Raw genomic sequence first — 16,968 nt, forward strand, 5'->3', positions numbered from 1 at the left:
ACATGTTATTTTGAAATGCATTTTTGCTTGTTCAAGAAGACATTTCAACAGTTTGAAGAAAAGACCAGACAACGAACGATTTTCGTGTCAGAATCTTTTAAACAGAGCATGGTGTTGCGTTTATTCGAACAAATATGGTGAGTGAATTTTTTTTATGGATTTGTGAGAATCTGTAGCATGCATTTTATTTTATTTCCATTTTGCAATTTCATTTATTTTCAACTTTTTCAAATACTATGGAAAATAGTAAAATGCTTTCTAATTTACTTTTTTTTCAGAATTGTTCTCTGAGGGGGACTCTGAACATTCTGAAAGAGATACGCACGATGCCTTTTCAGATTCTGAAGACTTAGACCGCAGCTCCATGGCTGCTAAAAGATACGCAAGTCGAATATCATCTACGAGCTCCTGGCCCGAATATTTCAAGCCTTCTTTTACTCAAAAACTTACATTTCAATATGTTTTTGAGGGGGAACCCATTGTTTTTATGTGTAAATTAATTGCTTGTCCAACTCCAGAAATGACTTGGTTTCATAACAATCGGCCTATCCCAACGGGTCTTCGACGGGTTATAAAAACTGAGAGTGATTTACATCATCACTCTTCCAGCTTAGAGGTTAAAAATGTCCAAAGCAGAGATTCTGGAAGTTACAGATTGTTAGCAACTAATAGTGAAGGGTCTGCTGAATCAACAGCATCGTTGCTTGTTATGCAAAAAGGGCAAGATGAGAAATGTTTAGAATTTCTGAAACGGGCAGAACAGACACATGGAAATACAGAGACTTTAGCTGAAAGGAGAGAAGACAGGATAAAGGTTGGCCTGAGGTTTACTGGCTCTCCCTTTAACAAAAAACAGGATGTAGAACAAATAGGAATGATGCGAACTATACACTTTAAGACAGTAAGTCCAGGCAAGAAAACTGACTTTCCGTATGATGAAGAATATTTAGAAAGTAAATCTGACATAAGGGAATGGCTTAATGTAGGCGAAAGCTTCCTGGACAAGGAGACCAAAATGAAGTTGCAACGTTTGCGGGAGGCTAGAAAAATGTTAATGGAGAAAAAGAAATTATCTCTTTCAGATATGCCCTCTGAAATAAGTGCAAGAACTCTGAGAAGTGAAGCTAGCGATAAGGACATTCTGTTCTCTAGAGAGGAGAAAGAAGGCAGGTTTGTATTGGATCTAGCTGAAAATAGGGATAAGGTAGATCATTCTTGTGAGGGGATTGTCCAAAATCCACAGGTCCTTCCTAACCAAATGGATCAAAATGTAGAATCTGGAGAACCTCCCACAAGCTTTCAAACTACTGTTGATGAAGAAATCCTCCAGACTGAAATAAGAATGAGCCAAGAGGCATTTCTAAGAGAAGGTCTCCAGAAAGACCATCTATATGGTGGGATTCTAGTAAGCGAGGATACCCAAGCAAGAGAACAACTTGAAGAAATTATGACCAAAACTGAAATTGGAGAGTCCTCTAGATACATCACTGTTGTAAATAAGAAAGAGGAAATATATGAGACTCCTGAAGAGGTGTCCCAAGTTGTTATTCCACATGCCAGTGAAGCTTTTGGTGCAGTTATAAATATTGAAGAAAATACAGAACTAGATAGTGAGAGAATAAGAAAAGATGATTTGAGAGAATTACAGCACTCCACTTTCACAGAAGCTGATGAATTTGAAACCAAGCAAGAAGGAAAGACCGCAAGATTTTTGGAAAGTTCCTTCCAAAAGCATCCACAACGTTGCCCACCTTCATTTCTTCATGAAATTGAATCTCAAGAAGTTTATGAAGGTGATGGTTGTAAATTTGTGTGTCACTTTCAAGGATATCCTCCACCCATAGTGACGTGGTATAACAATGATATACCAATCCCAGGTAACCGAGGCTTTATCACTCATACCTTGGAAAACTATTCAATATTAACTTTTTCTTCTGTTCTTCCTCAAAATGAAGGTTCTGTTACCTGTGTACTGTCTAACCAATACGGAACAGTAAAAACAACTGGTATACTTAAGGTGAAGGTAAAGCAAGGGCACGGCATTGACGCACATACACTCCCAGTGTTGTGCGAATACACTGATGAGGAAGAGGAGCTGGCATTGGTGTTTGACCAGACAAAAGGCATTCAGCCATCTTGGGGACAAAAGGGCCAAAAACATCTCCAAACGAACTTCCCAGTTCCTCCCTCTGCAGACACAGAATTGCTCTGCTTTCCTGTAGAAATTCAGGTAACAGCAGCTACTCCTACCCCAGAACAGGATAAAGAGTCAAGAGAATTGTTTCACTCGGAGGAGTTGGAACCTAGAGCAACACCTCAGGATGAGGCTCCTCAGTCACCAAAACACAAATTTATATTTTCGTTGGATATTACTAATGAGCCACCAAAAATGTTACAGGAAATGCCAAAGCATACCATGTGTAGAGAAGGGGATGCCATAGTATTTGAATGTTTATTGTCTGGTGAGCCTAAACCAGTCATAACATGGTTTCAAAATGGGCTCCAATTAAAGCAGAACCAGAAGTTTCAGTTTGAAGAAGTTAATTTTAGCTACAGATTATATATTAATGATATCAATTCTCAAGATTCTGGAAAATATAAATGTGTTGCTGAAAACAATTCAGGAACAGTTGAGAGTGTTTCAAATCTGACAGTGGAACCGGTCACTTATAGGGAGTATAGTCAGTTAGAAAATACTGGTGGAATTTGTGCAAAATATTCCAGAGATCAACAAATTCGGGGAGAATCTGTAAGGGCACATTTTTATGAGGATCCACCTGGTCCTTTTACTCCCCAGTCCAATATAAAAGAACATTCCGTAATGGAATATTTTCAAAGCCTTGAGACAATTGAACAGATAGATCAGAAAGATCAGGTTCGTTGCACATATTCTAGAGAAAAACTACCCAGATTTATGCAGGGTGCTTCTAAAGCCATAAAAATCAACAAGCCTGTCAGAGCCAAACTCATACGGCATCAGGGTGAAGGGAAAGAGGGACACATAAATGAAAAATCAAAGCTGTGCCAAGCAGAGGGTACTGTTTATCCATTTGTTGATGATTTCAGTGAAGTTAAAAGAATTAGGAAAGAGGTAAAAAATGATTTCAGAAAAGTTGGTGATGCAGAAAGGGAAAATGTGCAAGAATATGCCCAAAGTGACCATTTACCAAATATCCAGTCGGAGAGAACTTCTGATAGTTACAATCCAAAAGATTCATCTATCCTCATATATGAAGAACCCCTTGAAGAGAGACACTACCCAAGGAAAAATGTGAAGCATGGAATCATTGCATTTGAAAAGTTACAACATGTAGAAAAAGGAGTTCTAGAAAAAATACTTACCAGGAAATCATTTGTCAGTCCTCCTCAGAGGAAGCTTGGTGACAGAGACTTAGCATTAAAGCAAAGAGAATCAAGATCAAGTAACCTAAATGCAAATATGTATCAGGCAGAGACAATGTCTCCAGACACTGAACCAGATTCATCTGACATTGTAATGAATTTAAAGCTGCTTTCTTCTCAAACTCATAAGGAATTTGAAGTACAAGAGAGGGAACAACAGAAAGAAATAGGTCTTAGAGATCAATCTGTAATTTCTGGAAGGGCGGAACATGAAGCACCTATTACATTTGACTTAAAGCAGTCCCACTCTCAAATAGAAAATGCAGATCTAAAATTCCAAGCATTAGATGGTGGTCAACCAGAAGAAGCTTATTTTAAAATCCAACATCCTGCTTCTGAAATAGCTGATGCTGAGAGCATTGTATTTGATCTAAAACAAATGTATTCTCATATAGGAGATCCAGCTAAGGAATTCCAAGAGCCAGAAACTTGGCAACAGGAAACACCTTATAAAGAAGAAATTGCTGGCACTGAAACATTGCAATCTGAGACACAAAATACTTTTAAAAGTGTGCTAAATAACATATTTACCAGTCCAGAAATGTCTTCCTGTCAGGAGTTTTCAAATAGGACTGTGTTGGAGAAAAGTCATTTTGATGAAAGTATCCTGTCTTTGGAAAAACATATGCAGGAACATAATTTAGAAATTTTAAATCCCAATATTTCTCTTAAATCCTTTTCCAAAGAAACCCATGATGAATCATGTGCCTTACTTCAAACCTCATCTGCTGATGTAGGAGAAACTGATATTTCTGAGGAAAAAAGGTCTCTAGAAAATGGAGATAGAAGTTTCATTTCACATTTGAAAAAAGCAGCAAGCGAGGAAAAGCTTTTAGAGGTCTGTGAAAAGGAAGAAGAACACACTTTGGAACCAGAGTCAGCATTATTTCAGATGCAGGACGGAAGGACACAGGGATATGTCACTGGAATTTTGGGAGACCACAGAGGTGATGTTCACGAGGCAGCCACATGCCACAAAAAAGTCTCCTTGAGCAAGTGCTTTCCATTCTTGATGACTGAAGAACAGCAGAATCCAAATAAACAAATAAGGGGAAAAAATGATGCCTTTGGAAAAGAAAAATGTTATGAAGTTCAGGTTCAGAATGAAACTTCTCTCTCCACTACTGAAGAAGAAAAGATGGAAACTTGTTTTTCCGAAAATCTTCCTAAATCAGATGATGCACATACAGAAGTAATGGACTCTGAGACCTCCCTAACACAATATTTACTTGCTGCTGGAAAGCACGAAGTTCCTCAAACTAAAGACACCAAACACAAGGCAAAGCTTCTCCAGAGTGAATCAATCACATCAATGGAGGTTGAAGAAGTAACTTTCAACACTGTGTATGAATATTACAACCAACAACAGGAATCATTATGTCGCCCATTTTCCCCTGAATCTGATATTTCGATTGATGTGGGAAGTACAAGCAGTGAAGAAATCTCAGAGTTAGATCAGTTTTATACCCCACCATCATCTGTTGAACATTTTGAAACTCCAAAGTCTCCTGATTTATATTTTACTCCTTCAGATACAACTAAACAATCTGCAACAAATTCGGGAGGTGAGACTGTAGAAAGAACTACACCTTTAGAGGAAACTGCTGAAAGGTACTCCACGCCTTCTGAAGGCGAAGTAGCAGAGAGATATTCCACACCTCCAGGAGAGGCACTGGAGAGATATTCCACACCCCCAGGGGAGACACTGGAGAGATATTCCACACCCCCAGGGGAGACACTGGAGAGATATTCCACACCCCCAGGGGAGGCTCTAGAGAGATTTTCTACACCGCCAGGAGAGGCACTGGAAAGATATTCTACACCCCCAGGGGAGACAATAGAAAGATATTCTACACCTTTAGGAGGAGAAACAGTTGAAAGATACTCTATTCCTACTGGAGGACCAAATCCCCCTGGAAACTTAAGAAGGTACCCGTCAAAAATAGAAAGGGAGGACAGTACACCAAATGAACATTTCCATACACCTACAGGAGAGAGAAGTTCAGCTAATGAACTATGGCGTTCCGATTCATTTGGCACACCCAATGAAGCCATTGAACCAAAAGACAATGAAATGCCGCCATCTTTCATTGAACCTCTGACCAAAAGGAATGTATATGAAAACACAACATTAGGCTTCATTGTTGAAGTTGAGGGCATTCCAGTTCCTGGTGTGAAATGGTATCGAAGTAAATCTTTGCTAGAGCCAGATGAAAGAATCAAAATAGAAAGGGTGGGTAATGTGTGTTCTTTGGAAATTTCTAACATTCAAAAAGGTGAGGGGGGAGAGTACATGTGCCATGCCGTAAACATCATAGGGGAAGCAAAGAGCTTTGCAAAAGTAGACATAGTACCCCAAAAAGAAAGAGCAGTGGCCCTCCCACCTCCAGTAACACATCAGCATGTCATGGAGTTTGATTTGGAAAACACAACATCATCAAGAACTCCTTCTCCTCAAGAAATTGTCCTGGAAGTTGAATTAAGTGAAAAAGATGTTGAAGAATTTGAGAAGCAAGTGAAAATAGTCACAGTTCCTGAATTTACTCCTGATCATAAAAGCATGATTGTGAGTCTGGATGTTCTACCACTGAATTTAGCAGATCCAAATATGGCCTCAAGGGAGGAAGAAGACAAAGATTTAAAAATTGATTTAGAAGTATTTGAAATGCCTCCTCGCTTTATAATGCCTATTTGTGATTTTAAAATTCCAGAAAATTCAGACGCTGTGTTCAAATGTTCAGTCATAGGCATCCCTAGCCCAGAAGTTAAATGGTACAAAGAATATATGTGTATTGAACCAGATAACGTCAAATATGTGATCAGTGAGGAGAACGGAAGTCACACCCTTAAAATTCGAAACGTCTGTCCATCTGACAGTGCGACATATAGGTGCAGAGCTATGAATTGTGTAGGAGAGGCTCTCTGCCGGGGATTTCTCACCATGGGAGATTCCGAAATGTTTGCTACGACAACAAAGAAAAGCAAAGTGACTTTAAGCAGCTTGAAGGAAGAGTTAGTCTTAAAGAGCAAATATTCAGGCAGCTTTTTTGAATTTCAGGTGGTGGAAGGGCCTCCCAGGTTTATCAAGGGTATTTCTGACTGTTACTCACCTTTAGGCACAGCAGCTTATTTCCAGTGTTTAGTTCGTGGCTCTCCACGACCCACAGTTTACTGGTACAAAGATGGGAGATTGGTGCAAGGTACGCGGTTCTGTGCTGAGGAAAGTGGCATAGGGTTCCACAACCTATTCATAACGAGCTTAGGAAAAGATGACGAAGGTGAGTACAGGTGTGTGGCTATGAACAAGTCAGGAATGGCAGAGACCTGTGCAGCCCTCACCCTAACTTAGTTTCTTGGGCGAAGTTTCAGTGCCTCGGTAATGATTAAATTGATTTGAGGGCTTCCATATTTTCCAAATTATAAAGATCCAATCAATTTCCAAATATGTCTACTTGGTCTGAATTTGATACATTGAAAACCCCTGGGAAAACAGTTTCTCTCTGTAGAAATCTCATATTTGTAGCACTTGTAAATATTCTGTGATCTCAACTATGGAACTATGATTGTGTCAACTCTGCTGTGAATCATCAAGCACGATTAAATATCTCCATGGCTACCTAAGTGTTTGTACCACTGCTTTACCCTCGTGCCTCCTCCAAAAAGAGTTTCGGTAGAATGCAGTCTCTTTTAGCAGATAAACTATTTACGTAAAGTAAAGCATAAAATGAAAGACCGGGTCAGATGACCATGCAGACAAATTGGTAAGGTAAATCTCCTCTCTGCTCTGAGTATGTCATTTTTGAAATTGTAACCCTTTTGTATCCAAATCCAGGCTTACTGACTTGGATTTAGAATAGATACAACAAACAACAGAAACCAGCTTCACTCAGTCTAACTAGGTCTATAATCTGTTTTACATTGCAACTTTTGTATATTTGTTTGGCTCTTTTAAAAATATTTTCATTATTAATATCCCTCTTCTTCTTAAGAGTTTTAACTCCTGCTAGTTTTGAAGGGACCAATGGTACTTTCTTTTTGGGTGGAGTTCATCTAGACATTTGTACATTTGCAAAATATGCAAAAGAAGATCTTTCACTTTTGGGAATACCCCATTTTCTCAATTTTTAAAATGCTATCAGGTGGTAAATGCAGCATTCACTTGATACTGGCCTGGGGGAGAGGGGAAACTACTATATTACATTTATATAGAGATTTTAAACTGTAGTCCAATTTCAGAATCTTTAACATTAGAAAGTAGAAGATGAGCATTTTTAGTATTGAGCAAAATGGTAATTTGTATTTCAGATTATATGAAAATAAGATAATAAGCTTTCCTGTCATTTTTAAGCCAACTAGAAATTTTTAAAACTAACTAGAAATTAAAAAGCATTCAAATTTAAGTTATATATGTCTCTAAAGTGACTTTGTTTTTCAAAATTATAATAAATTCACAAAATTCTTGACAGTGTACCTATGTACCACTGTGAACCTGAATCTTCTCACATAAGATGTAATAAATATAAGACCACTCAGTTTTCTTATCTGAAAATGAGGAGTTGGACCAAAAGACCTCAGAGGTGATTGTTCAACTCTGTGATTCTGTGTCATCCCAGTGGTAACTTTTCTTAATATAATTTAGGATAAATTTGTTTTGCAACAAATGATGAGAAAATAATAGAATATAGTAATGAAGTTATGAATCTTTCCTCCCTCCAACTCTGAATTACTCACTGTTACCTAACAGCTGGATTTGTCCCCTGCACTGAGCAACTTTTATGTACCATGATCATATTAAACATACTGTCTTTAATTCTGAAAAGTTAAGCAATTTAAATTTAATTTTCAAAAGAATTCATATATTCAATTATGTTTGTTTCTTTCATCTATCAATTTCTTTATTCCCACAGTAGGATTCCCTTACAGCCTTCCAAATTCAAGGAGCAATTGAGAATGTGCAGAATACAGACAGAGCAGTCAGGCTTACACCCCTCCCCACTCTACTCCCCTAAAACATCTGTTTTACCTGTTTTGAGTCACCATAACTCATCCAGATAGATATACTATTGTGGAACAATCATTTCTGTTTCAACCAGTGAGACCACTGTATCTGTGATAATAAGTATAGATATAATGTAATATATCACATCATAAATCCCTGGAATAAAACGAATTCTATGGTTTAGGGACTTAGGGATTTACTCTACTCCTAGTTACAAAATGGATGTTTCAATAAATTAGAAATTCAGGTCATGACAAACAGGACAACGGCTGGTGCAGTGACAGCTCAAAACCTGTTTCAGGAAAGAAGGAAGGAAGGAGGAAAAGAGGGAAGGAAGGAAGAAGGGAAAAAACGTTGTAATGCCTTATTGAATTTGCAGGAAGGAAGAGTTTGATTTTGCTCATTAGAATTCTTTTATTCTCAAATGCATTGAATTGAGGATATTCAGAATAAGAAATGACTGAAGAAAGAAAAATAAGCTTTGTCTAACTTATTGTTGTATATAATTAAATGGAACTTTTTTCTGATTCAATGGCACATAACTTAAAAACCTGAAATATTAATTTCTCTGATGCTAGATAAAGAATTTATTGTATTATATGTAGTAGAGTTAAGACATAATTATTAACTGCTCCTACTACATGTACTTTTAACTATACCTTTCATGTTTCAGCACATTTGAATTTTATTTACTGCATTTTTTTTGGTCAATACACCATGTTAGAAGTAAGAAAAAACAACTGAAAATATTTCAACATATTAGTGAGTCGGGGTATTTTAAATATTCACGTTCATTCCCTTTACAGATATCTTGGGAGCTCAAGTGAAGGGACATGAATAATAAATGTAAAGTTAAGTGGTCACCATTAGTATGTGAAATTAGTCGATGGTTTTGTGACTTACTAATTGAAATAATAAATGAGTATGTATTCTACATGCCATTGATAAATTTTGCCAGTACACTTATAGCCAATAGACACTAGAGTTGTGCCTTCTAATGTTTCTATGCCAGAACAGAGAGGAATTAAGGCATGACTATTCCATGTGATGCAAGGGGAGTGAATTAATAAAATACTAATTCTGGTTTGGGGGAAGGTAATAAAACTATTACTAACAGAGCTGTTCTACATTCCTACCAGATTTAATGAAAAGCCTAATTCCTTCTTATCAAATTATGCCTGTCATCCATGATATTGTTTAAAGAATATCTGTTATTCACTCTTTTGTTTTTTTGTTCAATAATGTTGTATAGCTTTTTCTCACACAATAAAGTACAATCCAATTTTTAATATTGGAGTTATTTTCTTTCATTCCTGATTCTCCCATTTTCTTGACTTAACAAAAGCCTTATTATAAAAGCTTTGTTGAAATAATATGGCAATTTACACGGCCAATGAAGGCCCGAATTTCTAATAAGTAAAAATGGTGGTTCTCTTATAAATTCAAATTAAGTATTTCCTATAACCTCTTTTTAATAATAGCTTCAGTTTATAAGCAGTAACTGAAACATAAGTGTTTTATTTGGGAAATAATCAGTCTTCAGTTTGACAATGGCTATCATTAACTCAAGAAAATTTTAAACATAAATAATAATCTGGATCTTTTTAGAAATTGATTTAAATTATCCTGGATTTTTTTATTATAACTATATAGGCAACAGTTTTTTAAACTTTAGAATTGGGATTATATCACAGAGAAAAACTCATAGAACAGCTTTAAAATTTATAAACTCTAACACAAATGATATGGATTTGCATGAGTATAATATTTATAGTATGTGATATGAGCTAAGATTAAAAATTTAGAAATGTGCTTTCTTATAAATCTCAAGATAATCTAATTATTCCAGGAATAAAGCAGAGGAAGGCCATCAGTTGGTGCATAATTCTTTGACTTCTATTTTTTTGTTGTTGTTAAATAAAATTGATAGTAAAATACTAATCACTTTTCCCCATCCAGAGTTTTCTGTTTCTCTTCTGTCTGCTGAGGAAGAAGGATTCCAAACCTATAGCTCTGGGCTTCAGTTATCTAATAGAAATGAAACACTTGAACTTTTGTCTGAACCTCCAATTCGTTCAACTACATTTGATTCCAAAAAGGAAAGCCATGTTCCAGTTTTCATCAAAGAAGTGTCAAATGCTGAAATAAGCATAGGGGATGTGGCTAAACTGTCTGTTACTGTCACTGGCATTCCCAAGCCTAAAATTCAGTGGTTCTTTAATGGAGTAATGTTAACCCCTTCTGCCGACTACAAATTTGTTTTTGACGGCAACGATCATAGTTTGATCATTCTGTTCACCAAATTTGAGGATGAGGGGGAGTATACCTGTATTGCCAGTAATGAATATGGACAGACAGTATGCAGTGCCTATCTAAAAATAAGTTCCAAAGGAGAGGGGCACAAAGAGACAGAACCAGAACCAGTGGAAAAAATTCGGGAAAAGTTTAACGGTCCTTGTCCTCCTTACTTCCTTAAGGAGTTCACACCAATTCACTGTGCTCGGGGACTCCCTGCTGTCTTTGAGTACAGGGTTCTTGGAGAGCCTGCACCCACTGTTTCGTGGTTCAAAGAAAACAAGCAGCTTTGCACCAATGTTTATTACACCATCATTCATAATCCTGATGGTTCTGGAACATTCATTGTCAATGACCCTCAGAGGGAAGACAGTGGCCTCTATGTCTGTAAAGCAGAGAATATATGGGGTGAGTCCACCTGCGCCGCAGAGCTGCTTGTGCTTCTGGAAGACACAGACATGACTGATGCTCTGTGCAAAGCAGAGCCCACACCAGAAGCTACTAAAGATTTTCCACAGATGTCATTAAAGGGTCCTGCAGTTGACGCATTTGATTCAGAGCAGGAAATTGCAGCTTTTGTAAACGACACCATTTTGAAACCTGCTTCAATTGCAGAAGAAACCCAGCAGCTTTCTTATGAGCCTATTGTTAAAACCAGTGAACTGAGTAGTCAGGTTACTTTAGTGGCTAAGCAGTTGCAATACACAGTCATGTTGGAGCAGAATGTACCTGATCCAGAAAGCACCAGGGCACTTCTTTCCATCAACGGCACTATTCATGTTCAGCCTATCAAGGAGCCATCTCCCAATTTACAGCTGCAGGTTGTCCAGGCCCAGAAAACCCTCCCCAAAGAAGATGTCCTAAGGCTTCAAGAGCCTGAGTCACAGGTGGTCCTATCAGATACCGAAAAAATCTTCCCAAGTGCCATATCTGTAGAAGAAATTAGTTCACTGATGGTGGAGCCTCTGCAAATTTTACTCGCTGAACCTGAAGGGAGTTATCCACAGTCTGCAGTAGAAGAAGCTCCGGCCTATTCATATCCAACCTCTGTGGCTGAGGAAGGGCTGTCACCGAAAGAAAGGACGGCGTGCGCAATGGACAAAGAGCAAAGAGTGACCCTTCCAAAGCAAGAGGCACAGAGTGCTCTCAGCCTGAGTCAGAGCTTAGCTGAGGGAAGCATGGAAAGTTTTAAGGGTCCTGATGTCATAACCTCTGAGGTCAACTGTGAGCCCCAGCTCCCTTCAGAACACACATACACAGAAGATGAAATTTTGATGGAAAGTGCAGATCAACTGGAAAGCACAGGGCAAGATTTTGCAGCCAGGACTAAGGAAGGCAAGTCCTTAAGGTTTCCACTAGCATGTGAGGAAAAGCAGGTACTGCTCAAGGAGGAGCGTTCTGACAACTTGGCCGTGCCCCTGAACCAAACCAGTGAGTATAAAAAAGAGCCCATGATGATAAATGGTGTGCAAGAGGTGCACGCAAGTGACACTTTTTCTAAAGAGAGTTTGCTTCCTGGAATTCCAGAAGACCAATTAAACCTCAAAACTCAGATCCGCAGGGCTTTGCGAGCAGCAGTGGCCAGTGAGCAACCAAGTCTTTTCTCTGAATGGTTAAGGAACATTGAAAAGGTGGAGGTGAAGGCCATAAATTTCACCCAAGAACCCAAACGCATTCTGTGTACCTACCTTATTACCTCGGTGAAGACTCTAACGGAAGAATTAACTATTATTATTGAAGGCATTGATCCTCAAATGGCTAACTTGGAAACTGAACTTAAGGATGCTTTGTGCTCTATCATATGTGAGGAAATACACATCTTGACAGCTGAGGATCCCAGAATCCAGAAAGGAGCCAAAACAGGCTTGCAGGAAGAGATGGGTCCTTTTTCAGATTCACAGAAGGTTGAAGCAGTCTGGGAACTAGAAGTCGAATCTAAACATCTTGTCTCTGCGGAAGAGGTCAGCTGTTTTCATGTGGGAAGTCAGGTCAAAGTTGCGGATACCGCACCTGTCCCTGATGGCATTGCTCCGGCTGCTAGGCCTGATGAAAAACAGAATGAGACCCCAAAGCCGTCAGAGGAAAGAGAGAAGTCCTCTGGAAGTGGTACTGGGGAGGTTGGCCTAGGAGAGCTACAGGAAGCTGAGGGTAGCTTAGTCGAAGAGGACGGTCCTGTCATACACACACCCTTGGGCGACACAACCGTGGAGGAAGGCGATATTGTAAACCTCACGTCATCCATAACAAATGCCAAAGAGGTGAACTGGTATTTTGAGGGCAAACTGGTGCATTCAGATGAAAAGTTCAAGTGTTTACAAGATCAAAATACATATACGCTAATAATCGACAAAGTAAATACAGAAGAACATCAAGGAGCATATACCTGTGAGGCCTTGAACGACAAGGGAAACGCAGCAACTTCGGCCAAACTCACTGTAGTCAAAAGAGGTTGGATTTTAAGGATGAGGGGGCTCAAGCTCTAATGTTCACTGGATCGTAATGATTTAGTTTCCATCACTGAGTGTTCACTTACCTACCTCTGCCACAATGTGATTTGTGTAGAGTTAAGAACGAAAGCACAGACGTAATCATGGTTATTAATTCTTTTTCCTTACTACTTTACGGGGTAGTACATTATCCTATCTACGCTACTATTTATTTTTAAAATAAGACATTATTTTCATATGTTCCATAATACCAATATGTTTTTTAGTTTATATTTACTTGAAAATACTTTAATATATAATAAAAGCTGTCAGTGAACACCTCGCTGTCTGAAACTGCCAGTCTCGTCCCTAAATTCAGAATAACCATGATTAACTGTCCATTTGTGTTTCTTGTTTGTATTTCTTTTTTGATTTGTTTCACTTCATCACTGTATTTAGTATATCACCTTTTTTAAATGCTGTTCACAGTGTTCTTAGCATGGTATATTTAAAGAATATATCATGTTGTTATGCATGTAAGCCCATAGCATCACATATTAATCATGTTTTTCACAATCCATGGCAAAGTAACGATTGAATATGTTAAAAGCTACTTATTGTCTTCTTTTACCTTCAATGATTGTTCTCATTTTCCAGTCACTTGTCTTCAACTGCTGCAATCCATCTCACCAATTTCAGCTGTTTTACTTCACTAACAGCAACAAAAGTGAGAAGAAAAAGAGAAATGTGGTCTGCCTGATAAGGAGGCATGCTAATGGCCTCTGTTTCCCTTTGCAGCTGCCCCAGTGATCAAAAGGAGAATCGAGCCCCTGGAAGTAGCTCTGGGCCACCTAGCCAAATTCACCTGCGAGGTCCAAAGTGCCCCCAATGTCCGGTTCCAGTGGTTTAAAGCTGGCCGAGAAATTTACGAAAGTGACAAGTGTTCTATTCGCTCTTCCAAGTACGTCTCCACCCTGGAAATCCTGCGAACCCAGGTTGTGGACTGCGGCGAGTATACCTGCAAAGCTTCCAACGAGTGCGGCAGCGCCAGCTGTACGGCCACACTAACTGTGACAGGTAAATGACACAGATTTAGACGGTTGTCCTGTTCCACACTGTTGCCTATTGTGCTTTTCGTGCAGGTGCAGGATGGGCTGGTCCTGCCAACTGGAGAGACCAGCAGCCAAGCCATAACAGGGTGGCTAGGTCGTGCAACGTCCGTGTGGGACGAGAACTCATTCTTTACCGTCCTTTTTCTAAGAGCAGCTAAAGAAAAAAAATAACTTATTATTTTGAAACAATGTCAAGGAATCCAATGAGCAGTGGCACCTGAAAGTTTGGTTTGGGGGTTGTTTTTTTGTTTGGTTCGTTTTGTTCTCTCTTTCTCTAAAATGACTAGCTGGGTGGAAGTATCTTGGCTGACTCCTCGTGGCCTGGCTTGGCGCTGAATATGACACATTTCAGGACAGTTTGTTGTGACCAAAAAAATAAATAATGTCCCATTGTATTTAATAATTTGCAACCAGTTAACAAGTTAAGAACAGCGTTACAAACTGAAAGAAAAAAAAAAAAAGCCAGAGCATAAGACTGAAGTTAAATCCTAAAATAGGACAGGGAGCTATATAGGATGACAAACTAGGATTCTCACCCTAGTCTTTATTACTGATTTAAAAAATAAGAGCAACTACATAAATAATCTGTTCTCAACTTCCTAATTGATAAACAAGATGACTTTTGAGTAGTTCACACTCATCAAGTATTTGAATTCCCTCATTAGCAAAAAAAAAAAATAAAATCAATAGTGCTTTCCTTTTCTTTGTCTGTCTCTGTCTCTTGCTCTTTTGCTTTCTTCTTCCAAGGGAAAGTGTGAATGTAAACTCTGGGGTAACAATTCCCTGTTTTTGAGAGAAGACATGCACTAAATATCTGGATGGGACAGCCCCTTGGTCTTTTCCAATAGAAGCATGAAGAGGAAAGGCAAACACAGCATGTCTTTTTGGCTTGGAAGAGTCAGAGTTCCCTGTAGCTCCCTCCCCCACAACTCTTTTATGTATCAAAAAATCTGAAACCCAGGCCCATGATAACCCATCTAGTGGTTTCACTTTGTTATCAGAGTCCCATGTAACCAGCTGCATGGCAGTATTCTTAATGACCCTTTTGAAAACCTCTTCACCCAAATTAGGCCAGTTCAGTAAGGGGACTAATACCTGAGCTTTCAAATAATAAGGGGAAAGAAGGAGGAGGAGAATTCTTTTTAAATTGGAAAGAGGTTCCTAAAGGCTTCCTCCAAAGTGCAGAATGGAAATGGGAAATTACTGCTCTAAATATTTTTACAAGTTTGAAATGACTTCGGGACGAATTCAGAGTTGGGCCGCTGAAGGATTTGCTGATGGTTGACATGAAGGTTAGAGAGACTTCACAAAACTACTCCATCTTCTCATCACTTAATGTCCCTACTCTTCAGGAGAGTCGAGTGCATTTTCTTTATCTTCTTTATGCAGTCTTCTAATTCACAGAATTAAAGGAGCAGCTGAATTACTTATCAAATAATTCAGACAGCTAATCGGCTACTAAACTCTTTAACAATAATAAGTTAGTGTCACCAGACAAAGTAACATTTGCCCTTTCCTTTAATGAAGATATTGAAAGTGCTGTCTCACCCCTCCATAAAGAAGTCTCTCATCCCTTTCCTTTGATAAATCTTTTCATCTAATTAATTTATTATCCTATTTTAAATAATGTCTCATGTCTATCTAAATATGTAATTCATCTTTTCTCTTTCTTAGAATATATAATTACAGCAAGAGCTTCTGTGGGGACAGAATATAATGTTGAAAAACATTTCTTTTGCAGAGGCATACCCACCAAGCTTTTACTCCAGACCTAAGTCCGTTACAACTTTTGTGGGTAAGACAGCCAAGTTCCTGTGCACAGTATTAGGGACTCCCGTGATTGAAACCATTTGGCAGAAAGATGGTGCTGCGCTATCACCTTCCCCTAACTGCAAGATTTCAGAGGCAGAAAACAAACACAGTTTAGAACTCTCAAATCTTACAATTCAAGATAGAGGAGTTTATTCTTGTAAGGCTTCTAACAAGTTTGGAGCTGACATCTGCCAAGCTGAGTTAATCATCATCGACAAGCCGCATTTCATTAAAGAATTAGAACCTGTGCAATCAGCGATCAATAAGAAGATCCACCTTGAGTGCCAAGTAGATGAAGACAGGAAAGTGACAGTAACATGGAACAAAGATGGGCAAAAACTCCCCCCTGGGAAAGATTATAAGATCTATTTTGAAGATAAGATAGCATCACTTGAGATCCCTCTGGCCAAACTAAAAGATTCAGGAACCTATGTTTGTACTGCTTCCAATGAGGCTGGGAGCAGCTCCTCTTCAGCAACAGTTACTATCAGAGGTAAGAAATGTGTGAATATTATTTTTCACTTTAAGGATGCCACTGGAGAAAAACTGTTGACAAACCACACAGTCTGTAGATTTTATTCTTAAAGTAATTTCATCCAAGCAAATGTTTTGGTTTGGGGAATTCTTGGCATTGTCAGATTTTATATTTTCAATCTTCTTCAGAAGCCACTCTGTTCTTTTAAAACTGCCATTAATGAAACTTGCTTACAATTCCTTCTAAGAATTTCAAGTGTCTAGGCAATCCTTAACTATCTTCTCTTATGCAATTGTTTTTTTGTAGAAGACAAAGAGTGTGCTTTTTGTATAAGACAAGAGTTCACTTGCTTTTGTGTTTGTTTGTTTGTTTGTTTGTTTAATTGAGAGACCAGGGAAGGGTTTTAAAATCATGGAACCCTGGAGAACTATTGAGGGCACCACAACC

The 16,968-nt window shown here is 38.5% G+C and overlaps 1 protein-coding gene across 2 annotated transcripts in view; it reads left to right on the plus strand.

Annotated features, from left to right (window-relative positions):
* Positions 1-16,968, plus strand: part of TTN (titin) — a 267,591-nt gene that overhangs the window by 54,200 nt on the left and 196,423 nt on the right. The window contains exons 46-48 of one of the 2 annotated variants that reach the window (XM_073881860.1): positions 10,361-13,144; positions 13,921-14,199; positions 15,976-16,539. In XM_073881860.1, the coding sequence (XP_073737961.1) occupies positions 10,361-13,144; positions 13,921-14,199; positions 15,976-16,539 (3,627 nt within the window). Of the gene's footprint in view, positions 1-278; positions 9,671-10,360; positions 13,145-13,920; positions 14,200-15,975; positions 16,540-16,968 lie in introns of those variants that run through there. The other variant, XM_073881857.1, reaches the window with a different exon arrangement.

This window comes from Callorhinus ursinus, unplaced genomic scaffold (genome assembly GCF_003265705.2).
Source record: "Callorhinus ursinus isolate GAN/ISIS: 27379988/994484 unplaced genomic scaffold, GSC_fseal_2.0 scaffold2, whole genome shotgun sequence".
In the NCBI taxonomy this organism is placed as follows: domain Eukaryota; kingdom Metazoa; phylum Chordata; class Mammalia; order Carnivora; family Otariidae; genus Callorhinus; species Callorhinus ursinus.